The sequence below is a fragment of the Ahaetulla prasina genome, chromosome 14 (genome assembly GCF_028640845.1).
Source record: "Ahaetulla prasina isolate Xishuangbanna chromosome 14, ASM2864084v1, whole genome shotgun sequence".
NCBI classification, from domain to species: domain Eukaryota; kingdom Metazoa; phylum Chordata; class Lepidosauria; order Squamata; family Colubridae; genus Ahaetulla; species Ahaetulla prasina.
This window is the reverse complement of record NC_080552.1, coordinates 17,383,678-17,397,997: the sequence shown is the minus strand read 5'-3', so window position 1 is coordinate 17,397,997 and position 14,320 is coordinate 17,383,678. Positions and strand designations below refer to the sequence as shown.

At 47.6% G+C, this 14,320-nt stretch overlaps 1 protein-coding gene across 5 annotated transcripts in view; it reads right to left on the bottom strand.

The window, feature by feature from the left end:
* VWA3A (von Willebrand factor A domain containing 3A) overlaps window positions 1-14,320 on the bottom strand; it is a 56,063-nt gene that overhangs the window by 7,278 nt on the left and 34,465 nt on the right. For 2 of the 5 annotated variants that reach the window (XM_058157264.1, XM_058157265.1), the window contains 7 exons: window positions 13,846-13,928; window positions 13,021-13,173; window positions 11,280-11,388; window positions 9,987-10,131; window positions 8,147-8,291; window positions 1,935-2,086; window positions 1,634-1,760 (listed from right to left, as the gene is read on the bottom strand). In XM_058157264.1, coding sequence (XP_058013247.1) covers window positions 1,634-1,760; window positions 1,935-2,086; window positions 8,147-8,291; window positions 9,987-10,131; window positions 11,280-11,388; window positions 13,021-13,173; window positions 13,846-13,928 — 914 coding nt within the window. Of the gene's footprint in view, window positions 1-1,633; window positions 1,761-1,934; window positions 2,087-8,146; window positions 8,292-9,927; window positions 10,132-11,279; window positions 11,389-13,020; window positions 13,174-13,845; window positions 13,929-14,320 lie in introns of those variants that run through there. The other 3 variants (XR_009152091.1, XR_009152090.1, XM_058157267.1) reach the window with 3 other exon arrangements.

Sequence of the window (14,320 nt, the reverse complement as noted above, 5' to 3'; positions counted from 1 at the left end):
GTGCAGATTTAATAAATAGACTTAGTAAATAATGACCTTACTTAATAACAGTATGTCAATAATGACCTTTGATTGATGTAATGACATTATATCATGACCTTATGTCAGGGTTCCAAGGAACACCCCTAACGAAATAAGGGTCTGAGGCTTGAGGTTCCTCAAAGTTCCAATTTATTAGAGATGTCATGTTGACACGGCTGGGAAAACCCAAAACTGAAAGCTTCCAGGTTTTCCACACCCAGTTGACAGTTCACAGCCCTGCCTCACACTCACAAGTTCATCACATTGTCCAATCCACTCTTCACACTCAATTGGATACAGTCTTCAGGCAGTCTCCATCAGACACAGGCAAAAGTCCTTGAATACGGAATGTTGTTATAACTAACTTTCTACTGCTCCAACAACAATCCCCTCCCAACCTCCCCAGCTAAAATATGTGGCAGTTAAGAAGCAAAAAGAAAATTGCCTTCCAAAACTGACACCTTTGACATTACATCAACATAAAGTACTTCCAGCCATCGTAAAATATCATGCTGCCCCTCGCTGATCACATGACTTCATTTTAGGCCCTGACAATTGGCTCATACCTGCTACTGGTTGCAGCATCATACGGTTATTTAGCTGTGATTAGAAATATATTTTTGCCAGTTTTGGGGTCAAAAACCTTCGATTTGGGAGAATGGACTTCGCCATTGCAACCATGTGATGCAATGAAGACTTACGATGTGTGATTCGCTTAATGACTGTCATAAAGATGGGTTGTAAAACCAGATCCGGTTAATGGGGGTGCATTAATTTATGACCGTCATGACTTACAAGCGAAATGCTGGCTCCCATTGCAGTCATAACTCGAGGACTACCTGTGAAGCCCTTGTACGAACTGACTAGGAATAATTCAAAGTGGTAAAGGTAACGCTAATGAAGATGATATGAAGAAGGATGAGTGAGATGGAGAATAAGAATCATAGAGACGTCATCACTGCCAGAAATGAAATTGCTAGAGAAATAATATAATTTGTATCCCAAAAGTGCTTTTCAAAAGGCAACTGGACTTGGTTTTTTCCTTGAAGACATTTCGCTTCCCATCCAAGAAGCTTCTTCAGTTCCACATCATTCAGTCAGAACTGAAGAAGCTTCTTGGATGAGGAGCAAAATGTCTTCTAGGAAAAGTCCAGTTGCCTTTTGAAAAAGCACTTTTGGGACACCCATGACCGAGATGACTGAATATCTATCTCCACAGACAATATAATGTGCAGTAATTTTAATGTTTGTAAGGCGGCCACGGTCATCTCTGGATAAGATGGGTGGCACATTAATTTAATCAATAAATCGAATGAATGAATGAAGATGGTTGAAATGATCAACAGCCCTGTGTTAAAACTCCTCGCTCTCTCTTGCAACTTCTAATGCAATGTTTTTCAATCTTGACAGGTTGTGTGGACTTCAACTTCCAGAATTCCCCAAAAACAGCAGGTCACCAAGATTGATAAAACACCGATTGACGGTAACTGATCTAATCATAATCTAATCTTGTGGGCGTCGCATGGTGGATTGCAGTGACCTGCAGTGACCTGCAGTGACCTTGGGAAGGAAGATTAGCTCGTTGATTCCGAGTTGGGTCAATGATAGGTACCTCCTCATCTTTATAGCCTTGCGAAAGCAGCTGGTGTGCGGCCAACTGTCCGTCCACATCTCCATGGCAACGATGGTAGCGTCCACCGGTCTGGAAGGCGAGTTTCTTGAGAAAGTCGTTGGCCACTCTGTCCGAGACAAAAAGGAGAACGTCCCAAACTGGGAGTCAATCCTCAACATTACGTTCCAAGACTCAGAGAAGTTGGCCACTTGCTGAATTGGCCATAATGCAGAACGTTTTTCTCATGTTGGCCCAGGGTTCAAGTTTAAAATTCAGTTTTGGGAAGCCAAGCGAGAGTTACCTGTCGGTGCAATTGAAAGAAATGGTGTGGATGGTAACAGCGCGATTCTTCGTAAGCGCTTCAATTTCTTTGAGAATTAAGCTGCAACTGGTGTCAGGTTTTCCATCCGTCAAAATGTACAGGCCTTCGACATTTTCCAGACTAAGCGCTCTCTGAAAATGACAACAAGCACACCTTGAATTAAATCAGAGCTTAGGCACTACAATCATCATCCTTTAACGACCCCCATAATTTATTTATTTATTTATTTATTATTCAAACTTATATACCGCCCTATCTCCCAAAGGACTCAGGGCGGTTTACAGGCATATAAAAACATCAATATACAAATTAAAATAATCATTAAAAAACTTATTATAATGCCCAATTATTAAAAAACAGAAATATAAATATTAAAATCAATTTAAAACCCCTCTCAATTTAAAATCTAAGCCAGTCCTGCACAGATGAATAAATGTGTCTTGAGCTCGCGACGGAAGGTTCGAAGATCCGGAAGTTGACGGAGTCCTGGGGGGAGTTCGTTCCAGAGGGCGGGGGCCCCCACAGAGAAGGCCCTTCCCCTGGGCGTCGCCAGACGACCCTGCCTAGCTGACGGCACCCTGAGGAGTCCCTCTCTGTGAGAGCGCACGGGTCGGTGAGAGGTATCTGGTCGCAGTAGGCGGTCCCGTAGATAACCCGGCCCTATGCCATGGAGCGCTTTAAAGGTGGTTACCAAAACCTTGAAGCGCACCCGGAAGGCCACAGGTAGCCAGTGCAGCAGGACTTAATCCCTTGCAGGGTAGACTCTGGGCAACTGAATGGAGCTAGCTGAGTGTTTACTGGCCAGATGCCCTTCCTGTCGCCAATGCGGAATTTTGTTCAACAGATATATTCTCATTCGTGCCCCGAGAGAGAAATATCTGCCTCTACCTAGGATCGAACTCACAGTCTCCTGATTGTGAGGTGAGAGCTCGGCTTCTAGGCCGCCTCACCACTCCAGCTTAGGCAATACAATGCTGTGGTTAAAAGATTCAGGTCAGTCATCAGGTCATTGAGGAGAAACGCCTTGTTGAGTGAAGTAAATGAGATTTTATCTTGCATAACCACAGATAATCCTTCACTTTTGACCACAATTGAGGCTGTAATTAGCTAGAAGCTTTAAAGAAAATCCTGGAGATGAGAGAACTGGATTTGCTGGCGATCACAGTAGGAATCTGGTAGGTCCCCTGTGGAAAGGCAAACGTTGGCTTTGGTTTAAATGCGCAGGTAGTCCTCGACTTACAACCAGAATTGAGCCCCAAATTTCTGCTGCTATGCAAGATAATAATAATAATAATAATAATAATAATAATAATAATAATAATAATAATAATAATAATAATAATAATAATAATAATAATAATTTAATTTCTATACCGCCCTTCTCCCGAAGGACTCAGGGCGGTTTACAGCCAGATAAAAATAGCATTCATAAATACAATACAATAAAATCAGAGTTAAAAAACTTATTCAAATTGGCTGATAATTCAAATATAAAATACGTAACATCATAAAACCCCATTAAAATCCTAATAAAACCCATTTTATGCCAGTCCCGCGTGGAAGAATAAATACGTCTTCAGCTCGCGGCGGAAGGTCCGGAGGTCAGGAAGTTGACGAAGTCCTGGGGGAAGCTCGTTCCAGAGGGCAGGTGCCCCCACAGAGAAGGCTCTCGCCCTGGGGGTCGCCAGCCAGCATTGTTTGGCTGACGGCACCCTGAGGAGACCCTCTCTATGGGAGCGCACCGGTCAGTGGGAGGCAAGTGGTAGCAGAAGACGGTCCCGTAAGTAAGATGTTAATTCCCCCTCCACACAAGCACTATTTTACGACCTTCCTTGCCACCGGGGTTAAGGGAATCAGTGCAAATTGCTAAGTCAGCAACACGTTCCTTGAGGCAGGGACCACAAAGGAATGCCCTTCGCGGTCTCTGCACCATGAAGGCGTTGTCTGACCCCCGAAAGGAACGAAAATAAAGCTGAGGCCTAGCTTCCACTCTACGGGATAGGCCTGGGAGGAGTGTCCGTTTGTCCCTGGTTTCCACTAGGAGGGGTTCCAGGGACTGGCCTCTGGTGGCTCAACAGACTAATGCAGTCTGTTATTAGCAGCAGCTGCTTGCAATTATTGCAGGTTCAAGTCCCACCAGGCCCAAGGTTGACTCAGCCTTCCATCCTTTATAAGGTAGGTAAAATGAGGACCCAGATTGTTGGGGGCAATAAAAGTTGACTTTGTATATAATATACAAATGGATGAAGACTATTGCTTGACATAGTGTAGGCCGCCCTGAGTCTTCGGAGAAGGGCGGGATATAAATGCAAATAAAATAAAAATAAAAAAAACTGGCCAAACAGACTGCTACCTGAATAGGGCCCTGAGGCCAGCCTCCCTTTGTTGCAGGCATCCGCTTGCCAATGGCGCAGCCAGAGTAATCGTCGGGAGGAGACTGTGGCTCCTATAGCCTTGGCGGCAAACCTGGAGGTGTTTAGGGCGGCGTCCGCCAAAAATTCGAAGGCAGCCGCAATTTTGTTTAAGTCCTGCTTTAAGTCCTGCTGCGATCTGGTGTCAGATGGGGGTGTTGTGTCTCGTCCAATCTCACCTCAGCCGGGGTCTTCTTATCTGCTTCCGAACACGGAAGAAGAAATACCTCCAGCCCCCAGCCCTGGCTCCATGCCCAGACAGGCTGAAGAAGAAGAAATACCTCCAGCCCCCAGCTCTGGCTCCATGCCCAGGCAAACGGAGCAACTAGACCCCTCCCCCTCCTCCACAGCATGTGAGCCTGAGGAAGGTTTATTACCAACAGCTGCCGACTGGAGTGACCCTTGCGTCAGAAGACTTGATAGGCGGAGGCAACAGAAGGAAGGGAGGGGCAGGCCTGGATAAGTGCTGAGTCATGGAGCCACACCCCATGGCCTATATAAAGGACCTGCTTTCTGGCAGTCTCTGAGTCAGGCAAAGTCTAAACTTATCTTGCTGAAGTCACTTTCTGGTCTCCTGCCCTGAGGACTTTGCCTGCCCTGAGGACTTTGCCTGCCCTGAGGACTTTGCTAGGACTTTGGCAGAGCTGCAGAGGCACGCCTGATTCAGATTTCCCTGACCCGGCCGTCAGCGGAGGAGTGAGACACGACAGGGGGCAAGCGGTCCTGCAGCTGTTTAAGCCAAAGCAGGGACGCCCTGTTAAAGAACGAAGCTGCCGTGGAGGCCTTAATGGCCCAGGCAGCGGACTGGTGTGCTTTGACCAGTGATTGTTCAGCCCTCTTATCTTCCGGGCGTAGTATCTCCTCCGGAGGCCCCATTAAAACTGGAGGAGCGGACAGAGACACCACCGGTGAGTCAACACGCCTCCCCATGGACTTGGCTTGGGCAGAAGGTCGCAAAAGGAGATCACGTGACCCCCGGGGACACTGCAACTGCCATAAATATGAGTCAGTCGGCAAGTGTCCAAGTTTTGATCACATGACCATGGGGATGCTACAACGATCTTAAGTGTTAAAAACAATCATAAGTCCCCTTATTTTTCAGTACTGTTGTAACTTTGAATGGCACCAAACAAATGACTGTAAGTAGAGGACTATTTGCAGAACCTCAGACTCAGGGGTGAAATCCAGCAGATTCTGACAGGTTCGGGAGAACCAGTAGTGGAAATTTTGAGTAGTTTGGAAAACCGGCAAATGCCACCTCTCGCTGGCCCCAGAGTGGGGTGGGAATGGGGATTTTGCAATATCTTTCCCCCTGGAGTGGGGAGGGAATGGGGATTTTGCAGTATCCTTCCCCCAGGAGTGGGGAGGGAATGGAAATTTTGCAATATCCTTCTCCCAGGAGTGGGGAGGGAATGGAGATTTTGCAGTATACTTCCCCCAAGAGTGGGGGGGGGAATGGGGATTTTGCAGTAACCTTCCCCTGGAGTGGGGAGGGAATGGAAATTTTGCAATATCCTTCCCCCAGGAGCGGGGAGGGAATGGGGATTTTGCATTATCCTTTCCCTGCCACGCCTACCAAGCCACACCCACAGAACCGGTAGTATAAAAATTTGAATTTCACCCCTGCCCAAACTCAATCCTTACGGTAGATCGATAGATAACCGATCTCCGTGATGGTGAACCTATGGCACGCATGGCAGAGGTGGCATACAGAGTCCTCTCTGCTGGCACGTGCGGTGTCGCCCCAGGTCAGAACCCCGTAGTGTTACTTCTGTGAACTTCTGCTTCCCTGCAAACGGTGTAACAGAAGCTCTTGCCGCAATGCCGGTGTTGGGATGCCCCACATCCCACCGGGCAGCTGGTCTTCGGGTTTCTGCTGTGCATGCGTGTGCAAATGTCTGCACATGCGCATGACCCCAAGCACATCTACGCATGTGCACGTCAATGCACCTTTCAGTTTGGGCATGCGTGCACATGCAGTTTGGGCACTCAGTGCCTAAAAGGTTTGCTTGCCATCACTGACCTATGTAATATCATTCTTCCGGGTATTGGGCACAAAATGGTTGTGTTTCCCTTCATAATAATCTTAAGAAAACTGTTGTGGTCCACCAGCAGCCTGCGGAGCTGGCAGCGGAGTTGGACAATGAAGGGCCTCTGGTGGCTCAGCAGACTAAGTCTGTCTGCTATTAACACAGCTGCTTGCAATTACTGCAAGTTCAAGCCCCACCAGGCCCAAGGTTGACTCAGCCTTCCATCCTTTATAAGGTAGGTAAAATGAGGACCCAGATTGTTGGGGGCAATTAAGTTGACTTTGTATATAATATACAAATGGATGAAGACTATTGCTTAACACAGTGTAAGCCGCCCTGAGTCTTCGGAGAAGGGCGGGATATAAATTCAAATAAAAAAAAAATGAGGACAATAGGCCAGTCCTGGAGTCAGGGGAAGGCCCGGACGAGGGTCCTGCATCGGAGGCAGAGATGGGACCAGGGCCATCTGGGAGCGATGTGTGGACTCCGGAGCCTCCAGAGGCAGACAGCAGAGAGGCAGAGGAACAGGAGGAGCCTGTTCCTAGTGCACAGATGAGAAGAGCTGCCAGTAAGCCAAAGCAGCTAAAGCAGAAAGGACGACTCTGGAGTAAGGCCAGGAGATGATTGGCCCCTCCTATAAGGCTTAAAAGAGCAATAACAGCTCTTGGGCTCTTTGTAGAAAAGCAACATTGCTACATTTGTTTCTAGTCAGCGTCTCTTGTTTCTGAATTTGGTGGGGCTTTGCCAAGAAAAGCCTTTGGCAGGTTGCCAAAGAAGACAAAGGTTTGTGATAAGGCCGAAGGACTTTTTCTGAAGAATTTGTTTTGGAATTAATTTTGACTAAGCTGAGAATGAAGTAATTCTCAGCTGTTCTAATAAAATATGTTTGTTTAGGATCGATTGTGTCTGGTAATAACTACTTGGACCTAGGTCACAACAAAAACTCCCACTAGAATATTCCAGCAAGATAGCACTGGAATCCAGAAAATCCATCGCAGATTATAATGTTTTGAAGGGGAAACCCATTCTCTATGCTGGGGCCTTCAAACATGGCGGCTTTAAGACTTGAGGACTTCAACTCATCACGGCTGGCTGAAGAATTCTGGAAGTTTATTTATTTTTTATTTTTATTTATTTATTCGAATTTTTATACCGCCCTATCTCCCGAAGGACTCAGGGCGGTGTACAGCCAAATAAAAACATAAGAATAATGCAAATAAAAACAACAATTAAAAAACTTATTAATTAGGCCGAAATTAAAATATCACTAAAATAGTATAAAACCCCATTAAAACTAAATTTAAAACTAAAAACCCTAGGCTAGCCCTGCACAAATAAATAGATGTGTTTTAAGTTCGCGGCGGAAGGTTTGGAGGTCGGGAAGTTGGCGCAGCCCTGGGGGAAGCTCGTTCCAGAAAGCCCTTCCTCTGGGTGTCGCCAGTCAGCACTGCCTGGCGGACGGCACCCTAAGGAGTCCCTCTCTGTGAGAGCGTACGGGTCGGTGGGAGGCAATCGGTGGCAGTAGGCGGTCCCGTAAGTAACCCGGCCCTATGCCATGGAGCGCTTTAAAGATAGTGACCAAAACCTTGAAGCGCACCCGAAAGGCCACAGGTAGCCAGTGCAGTCTGCGCAGTTAAAGTCCACAAGTCTTAACGTTGCTAAGGGTGGAGAACCCAGCTCTAGGCCCGTTGGCTCCAGGGTTTATGGCAACACTACTGAACCGCAAAAGCTTCGGTTCAACGAAACCAACCTGTAAAGCCTTCAGAATGGATGTATTCCCATGAGCCTGAAAGAGGGATACCCACTGGGCAGCCTGGTGGCACATTTCATCCGTGGCCTCCACAAGGCACTCCTGCCAAAGTTGGACCCCTTCTGCAAAAGCGATGAGGTTGAACCTGGAGAGAAAGCGAGAGATCTAATCAGCAAGCCACAATCAGCGTGGACAACCACATCAGCAAAACTGTGGCGAAGATCACATTGAGATAAACTAAGTGGCCAACAGATGATCTCTGTCGTGTCCCACTCCTCCGCTGACGGCCGGGTCAGGGAAGTCCGTATCAGGCGTGCCTCTGCAGCTCTGCCAAAGTCCTAGCAAAGTTCTCAAGGCTGGCAGGAGACCAGGAAGTGACTTCAGCAATCCAAGGTAGACTTTGCCTGACTCAGAGAATGCCAGTAAGCAGATCCTTTATATAGGCCATGGGATGTGGCTCCATGACTCAGCACTTATCCCGGCCTGCCCCTCCTTTCCTTCTGTTGACGCCGCTTATCAATTCTCCTGAAGCGAGGGTCACTCCAGTCTGCAGCTGTTGGTAATTGACCTTCCTCAGGCTCACATGCTGTGGGGGAGGGGGAGGGGTCGAGTTGCTCCGTTTGCCTGGGCATGGAGCCAGGGCTGGGGGCTGGAGGCGCTTCTTCTTCCTCAGCCTGTCTGGGCATGGAGCCAGGGCTGGGGCTGGGAGGCATGCTAGGACATTCCTCAGCGTTCGGAAGCAGATAAGAAAGCCCCGGCTGTGGGGAAAGCGGACGAGGCATAACAATCTCCTTACAATTCACTCTTCCTTCCCCAAGCAATTAGTTGATATTTCTATGAGGGTAGAGAAGATCCGGTGGTTTTTCTTTCATTAGTTCTTTGAGTAAAATTTGACTACCTTCTAAAATGGACTGGCAGGAGGCCATGACAAAACTGTGGTTAAAGTGGCATCAGCTTTGTATTCTCTCTAATCATGTAAATCAGGGGTCTCCAACCTTGGTCTCTTTAAGACTTCTGGACTTCAACTCCCAGAGTTCCTCAGCCAGCTTTGCTGGCTGAGGGACTCTGGGAGTTGAAGTCCACAAGTCTTAAAGGGACCAAGGTTGGAGACCCCTGATGTAAATCACAGCTTCTACCATGTTAGTATTTTGATAACTATTTTTGAGATCTTTGAAGGCCAAACAAGGTTCCTCAGGTCATTATCAGCTCTCTTAGCTTGCTGTGATCAGGATTTCTGGGTGTATAATTTAATAACAGGAATCAAAACTCCAAACACATCCAGTAGCTCAGTTATTTCTTGCAAGTAGGACTGTGTCTGGGAATTCCCACCAGAACCTTCAGCAGATCCACCACTATCTTCACTGAGTAGGTTTCCTCCAAAATGTCCCCAGTGCTGTAGCTATACAGGGCCATCCAGCAACCAGTTAGAGCTCTTACATCATTATCTTCTTTTAATGACCCCATAATCCCTTGCCGGGTGGAGTCTGGGCAACTAAATGGAGCTAGCAGAGGGTTTGAACGGCCCGATGCCCTTCCTGTCGCCAATGAGGAGTTTTGCTCAGCAGATATATTCTCAACGTGCTCAGAGAGAGAAATATCTGCCTCTACCTAGGATCGAACTCACAGCCTCCTGATTGTAAGGTAAGAACTCAACCTCTAGGCCACCGCACCACTCAGTTAGCGCTCTTATATATCAAGACAAAATAGAGAGCTCATTTCCGATCCTTTGGGAGAAATTTGCAGGCGGGGACAGGGGGAGCCTGCTTATGAGGACAACTTACCAGTCCGAGACTGGTTATCACTGGAATGAGGTAAGCTACTATCCCTGCAGTTTCCTTACTTGGTGGCCTTCTTCCTCAGCTGTTCCCAAATAAGGGAGGTGAGCTCTTTGGCAACCAGACTCAAGGAGTGCTCCATGGAACCAGATGTGTCAATGAGAAGGCAAACGTTGGCTTCCAAGATGACCCCAAAGAATCGGCGGCTGCCTAAAGAAAGATAATTGTTTGACTGTTGACACCCTTTTATCTTACCTAGCACTGGGTTTAATCTAAAGAATCGGAATTAGGATAAAAGGGAGGCCAGGAATCCCATCAAACCAATCTTCTCCAGGCTGGTACCTTTGGGATATATGATGTCATAATCTAGAATTCTCCATGCATGGTCATGGTCACGGATTCTAGGAAACTAAATCCACACACTTAAGGAATATCCCGTTTGGCTGGGCTCTAAAACTGGATCAGAAAGACCCCAGAGGTGCTTTTTCAAAAGGCAACTGGGCTTTCTGGATTCTTTCCCCCCCCACCCTTGAAAACGTTTTTCTTCTCATCCGAGAAGCTTCTTCAGTTCTATTCTGAAGTAGCTCCAAAACTGAAGAAGGTTCTTGGATGAGAAGTGAAAGGTTTTCAAGAAAAAAAATATATATGAGAAAGTCCAGGTGTCTTTTGGAAAAGCAACCTTTGAGACAACCATGACCTAGATCAGGGGTGTCAAACTCAAGGCCCGGGGGCTGGATCCGGCCCGCAGGGCCACCCTGGAAACAGCGAAGGACCGACCCGTGGTGCTTGTGCCAGCAAAAACGGGCTCCCAAGCTTCGTTTTCGGCTGCCAGGACCTCCTGCAACCTTCTGCCAGTGAAAATGGAGCTTGCGGCCCTCCGGAGCTCCATTTTTACTGGCAGAGGGTTGCGGGAGGCCCTGGCAGCCGAAAACGGAGCACGGGAGCCTGTTTTTGTTGGTGGGGTGCTCGGGCCACCACAGGCGTCCCCAACACAAGTGATGGCCACACCCACCTTGGCCACGCCCACCCAGCAACCAGGCAGAGAACCCCTTGCTAAAATTTTTGAAGCGCACCCCTGCTTGGAACCCTGACATGGAGCACTGCTTGGACAGTGTCAGGAACAAGGCTGGGTTATGGCATGACCCAAATCCCATCTTTACGTCCTTCTTGTGCCATGAGATGAGCTTCATCATAATCCCCCTTCCATCGTACATGCTATGGGCCTGAACTGGCTCAAAGGAATTACTTTCCCCCCACAACTTTGGAACCACGGGGGTCCAATTCTGAAAGCGAAGAGCATAAATAACTCTTGCCAAGATGGTTAATAGTGGGGCAACTCCTCAGCAGGATAGACAGACCCGAGAGAAGCCACTGTAGTCTTCGGACATAGCATCGTAACACTCTCTCCAGCTGTTCGATGTAGTCATCCAAATCCTTGGGTTGAAGGTGCAGATGCTTCACCATCCCCTGGGAGACAAGATCATAAGATGTCATTCTAAGACAGGGGTCGGCATCCTTAAACACTCTCAAGAGCCACAATGGTCTTAACCGGAAGCCCCCGTTCAATTCTGGAGCCCACCAGAAATCCGGTTCCCCCACCATAGAGTCAGCATCCTTTTTGCAGCATCCTTTTTCGCCTGCCGACCGGAAATCCAGTATCCCCACCATACAATCTCCTCCTAGCGGGGCGTCCTTTTTCCTCTACCTGTCCTAACCGAAAGCCCTATCAATTGTGGAGCCGACTGGTAAAAGGGAGCCACAGCAGGGATGAAAGAGCCACATGTAGCTCCAGAGCCGCGAGTTGCCAACCCCTGCTCTAAGAGGTGATAGGATGATGGCTCATGTCCAATGTAGGCTAGTCCAAGAAACCGAAGCCATGTAAGTCTAACACTATTTTTACTAGAACAGCTGTTTGGGGCAGAATCTTGTACATATGAATGTGCCTCCGCCCTCCCTCATTTTATCTTTATATGAATTAGGGAGGGGCTCATTTTTCTCTTCTATCTTTCTATCTATCATCTATCTGTTTATTTCTATCTAGGTGTTGTGTCTCGTCCGATCTCACCACAGCCGGGGCATTCTTATCTGCTTCCGAACACGGAGGAATGTCCTAGTATGCCTCCCGGCCCCAGCCCTGGCTCCATGCCCAGACAGGCTGAAGAGGAGGAAGTATCTCCAGCCTCCAGCTCTGGCTCCATGCCCAGGCAAACGGAACAACTAGACCCCTCCCCCTCCTCCACAGCATGTGAGCCTGAGGGAGGTCAATTGCCAACAGCTGCAGACTGGAGTGACCCTCGCGTCAGAAGACTTGATAGACGGAGGCAACAGAAGGAAGGGAGGGGCAGGCCTGGATAAGTGCTGAGTCATGGAGCCACACCCCATGGCCTATATAAAGGACCTGCTTTCTGGCATTCTCTGAGTCAGGCAAAGTCTAAACATATCTTGCTGAAGTCACTTTCTGGTCTCCTGCCTGCCCTGAGGACTTTGCTAGGACTTTGGCAGAGCTGCAGAGGCACGCCTGATTCGGATTTCCCTGACCCGGCCATCAGCGGAGGAGTGGGACACGACACTAGTCTATCGACCTACTTCTGTCTACCATTCTGTTTGTCTTTCTGTCTGTCTGTTTATCTATGTAGTTAGATAATTTATGTATCTAATTTTATCTATCTATCATTTCGATCCATCCATCCATCCATTTCACTTATCTATCTATCCACCCATGTCAGTCCTGTCTGCCTGCCTGCCTGCCTGCCTGTCTATCTGTCTGTCTATCCATCTATCCATCCATTCCATCCATCCATCCATCTATCTATCTATCTGCCAGTTTTGGAAAAACTATGACCCTTAAAAGAAGCCTATAAATAATAACAACAGCAAACAAACAAACAAGCAAGGATAAAAGTCCAAGGCTGAGTACAGGTTGGAGAAATATTGCTATGATTACTTATATCGCAGTTGTTGGCTGGGGAATTCTGGGACTTGAAGTCCACACATCTTCAAGTGGCCAAGGTTGTGACGCACCAGTGTTGCACCACCAGGATTACCGAAGAAACATGTCAGCTTCTCTCAAAAAGCACCAAAGGAGGAGAGGGGACTTACTTCCATTTCTACACTTGGGAAAATGTCGCAATATTTTGCCGAAACTTTCTTGTGCAACGATTCCACCATCTCCTTCCGATGGATGCTCCCGGGTCCAAAAACGAGACTGGGCAAATCTAATTTTAGCTTTTTCAGGCTGCATTTGCCGAGCCACTGTTGGGGAGGAGGAGGAAAAAACAACAACAACAGGAGTGGTTGAGTGGATGGGGGAATTGTACCGGGTTACTTACGGGACCGTCTACTGCCGTCTTCTCTCTCCCAGCGTCCGGTGCGTTCCCACAGAAAGGAACTCCTCAGGGTGCCGTCAGCCAAACAGTGTCGACTGGTGGCCCCCAGGGGGAGGGCCTTCTCTGTGGGGGCTCCTACCCTGTGGAACGAGCTTCCCCCCGGGCTTCGACAATTACCTGACCTTAGGACCTTTCGCCGCGAACTTAAAACCTATTTATTTTGTATGGCTGGACTGGCCTGATTTTTAAATTTTAATTGAAATTAATGGGCTTTAAATTTCTGTAATTTTATAGGGTGTAATGTTATTTTAAATTTCCTGGCTAATTGAATAAGTTTCTTAAGGGTTGTTTTAATATTGTGTATGTTTCTGTTTGTATTTTACTTGCCTGTTCACCGCCCTGAGTCCTTCGGGAGAAGGGCGGTATACAAATTAAATTATTATTATTATTATTATTATTATTATTATTATTATTATTATTATTATTATTATTATTATTATTATTATTATTATTATTATTATTATTACCGCAACTGAAGAAGCATTCAGAGTATTTAACAATCTTTCTGTTCAGGCAGTGAGCTACGGACAATACATACCGTCTTGGTGGAGCAGATTTCTTCCTCGTTTGGCAACCCCACCGAAGGGATCAACCTATTCCCGCTCTTTTTGAAAACCGTCTCTGGAAGGGAAGAAAATCGTGTTATTCTTGCTTCTGAAATACACCCGGGTTGTGTGGTTTTTTTGAAATCGTCTCTTTAAATCAGGGGTGTCAAACTCAAGGCCCGGGGGGTCAGATCCAGACCACGGGGGGTGCTTAGATCTGGCCCACGGGACTGCCCTGGAAACAGCAAAGGACCGGCTCACGGTGCCTCTACCAGCAAAAACGGAGCTCGAGAGGGCCGCGTGCGGTCCTCCCAGGCCATATTTTCGACTGTCGCGGCTGAAAACAGGGCCCTGGGTGGGTGGGGAGGCACGCAGGGCAGTGGTGGGTTTCACTTCCTTTTGCTACCGGTTTGCTCGAAGCTTCTGTGCATGTGCAGAGGGTGTTTGATGATGTCCGGGTGGGTGGGC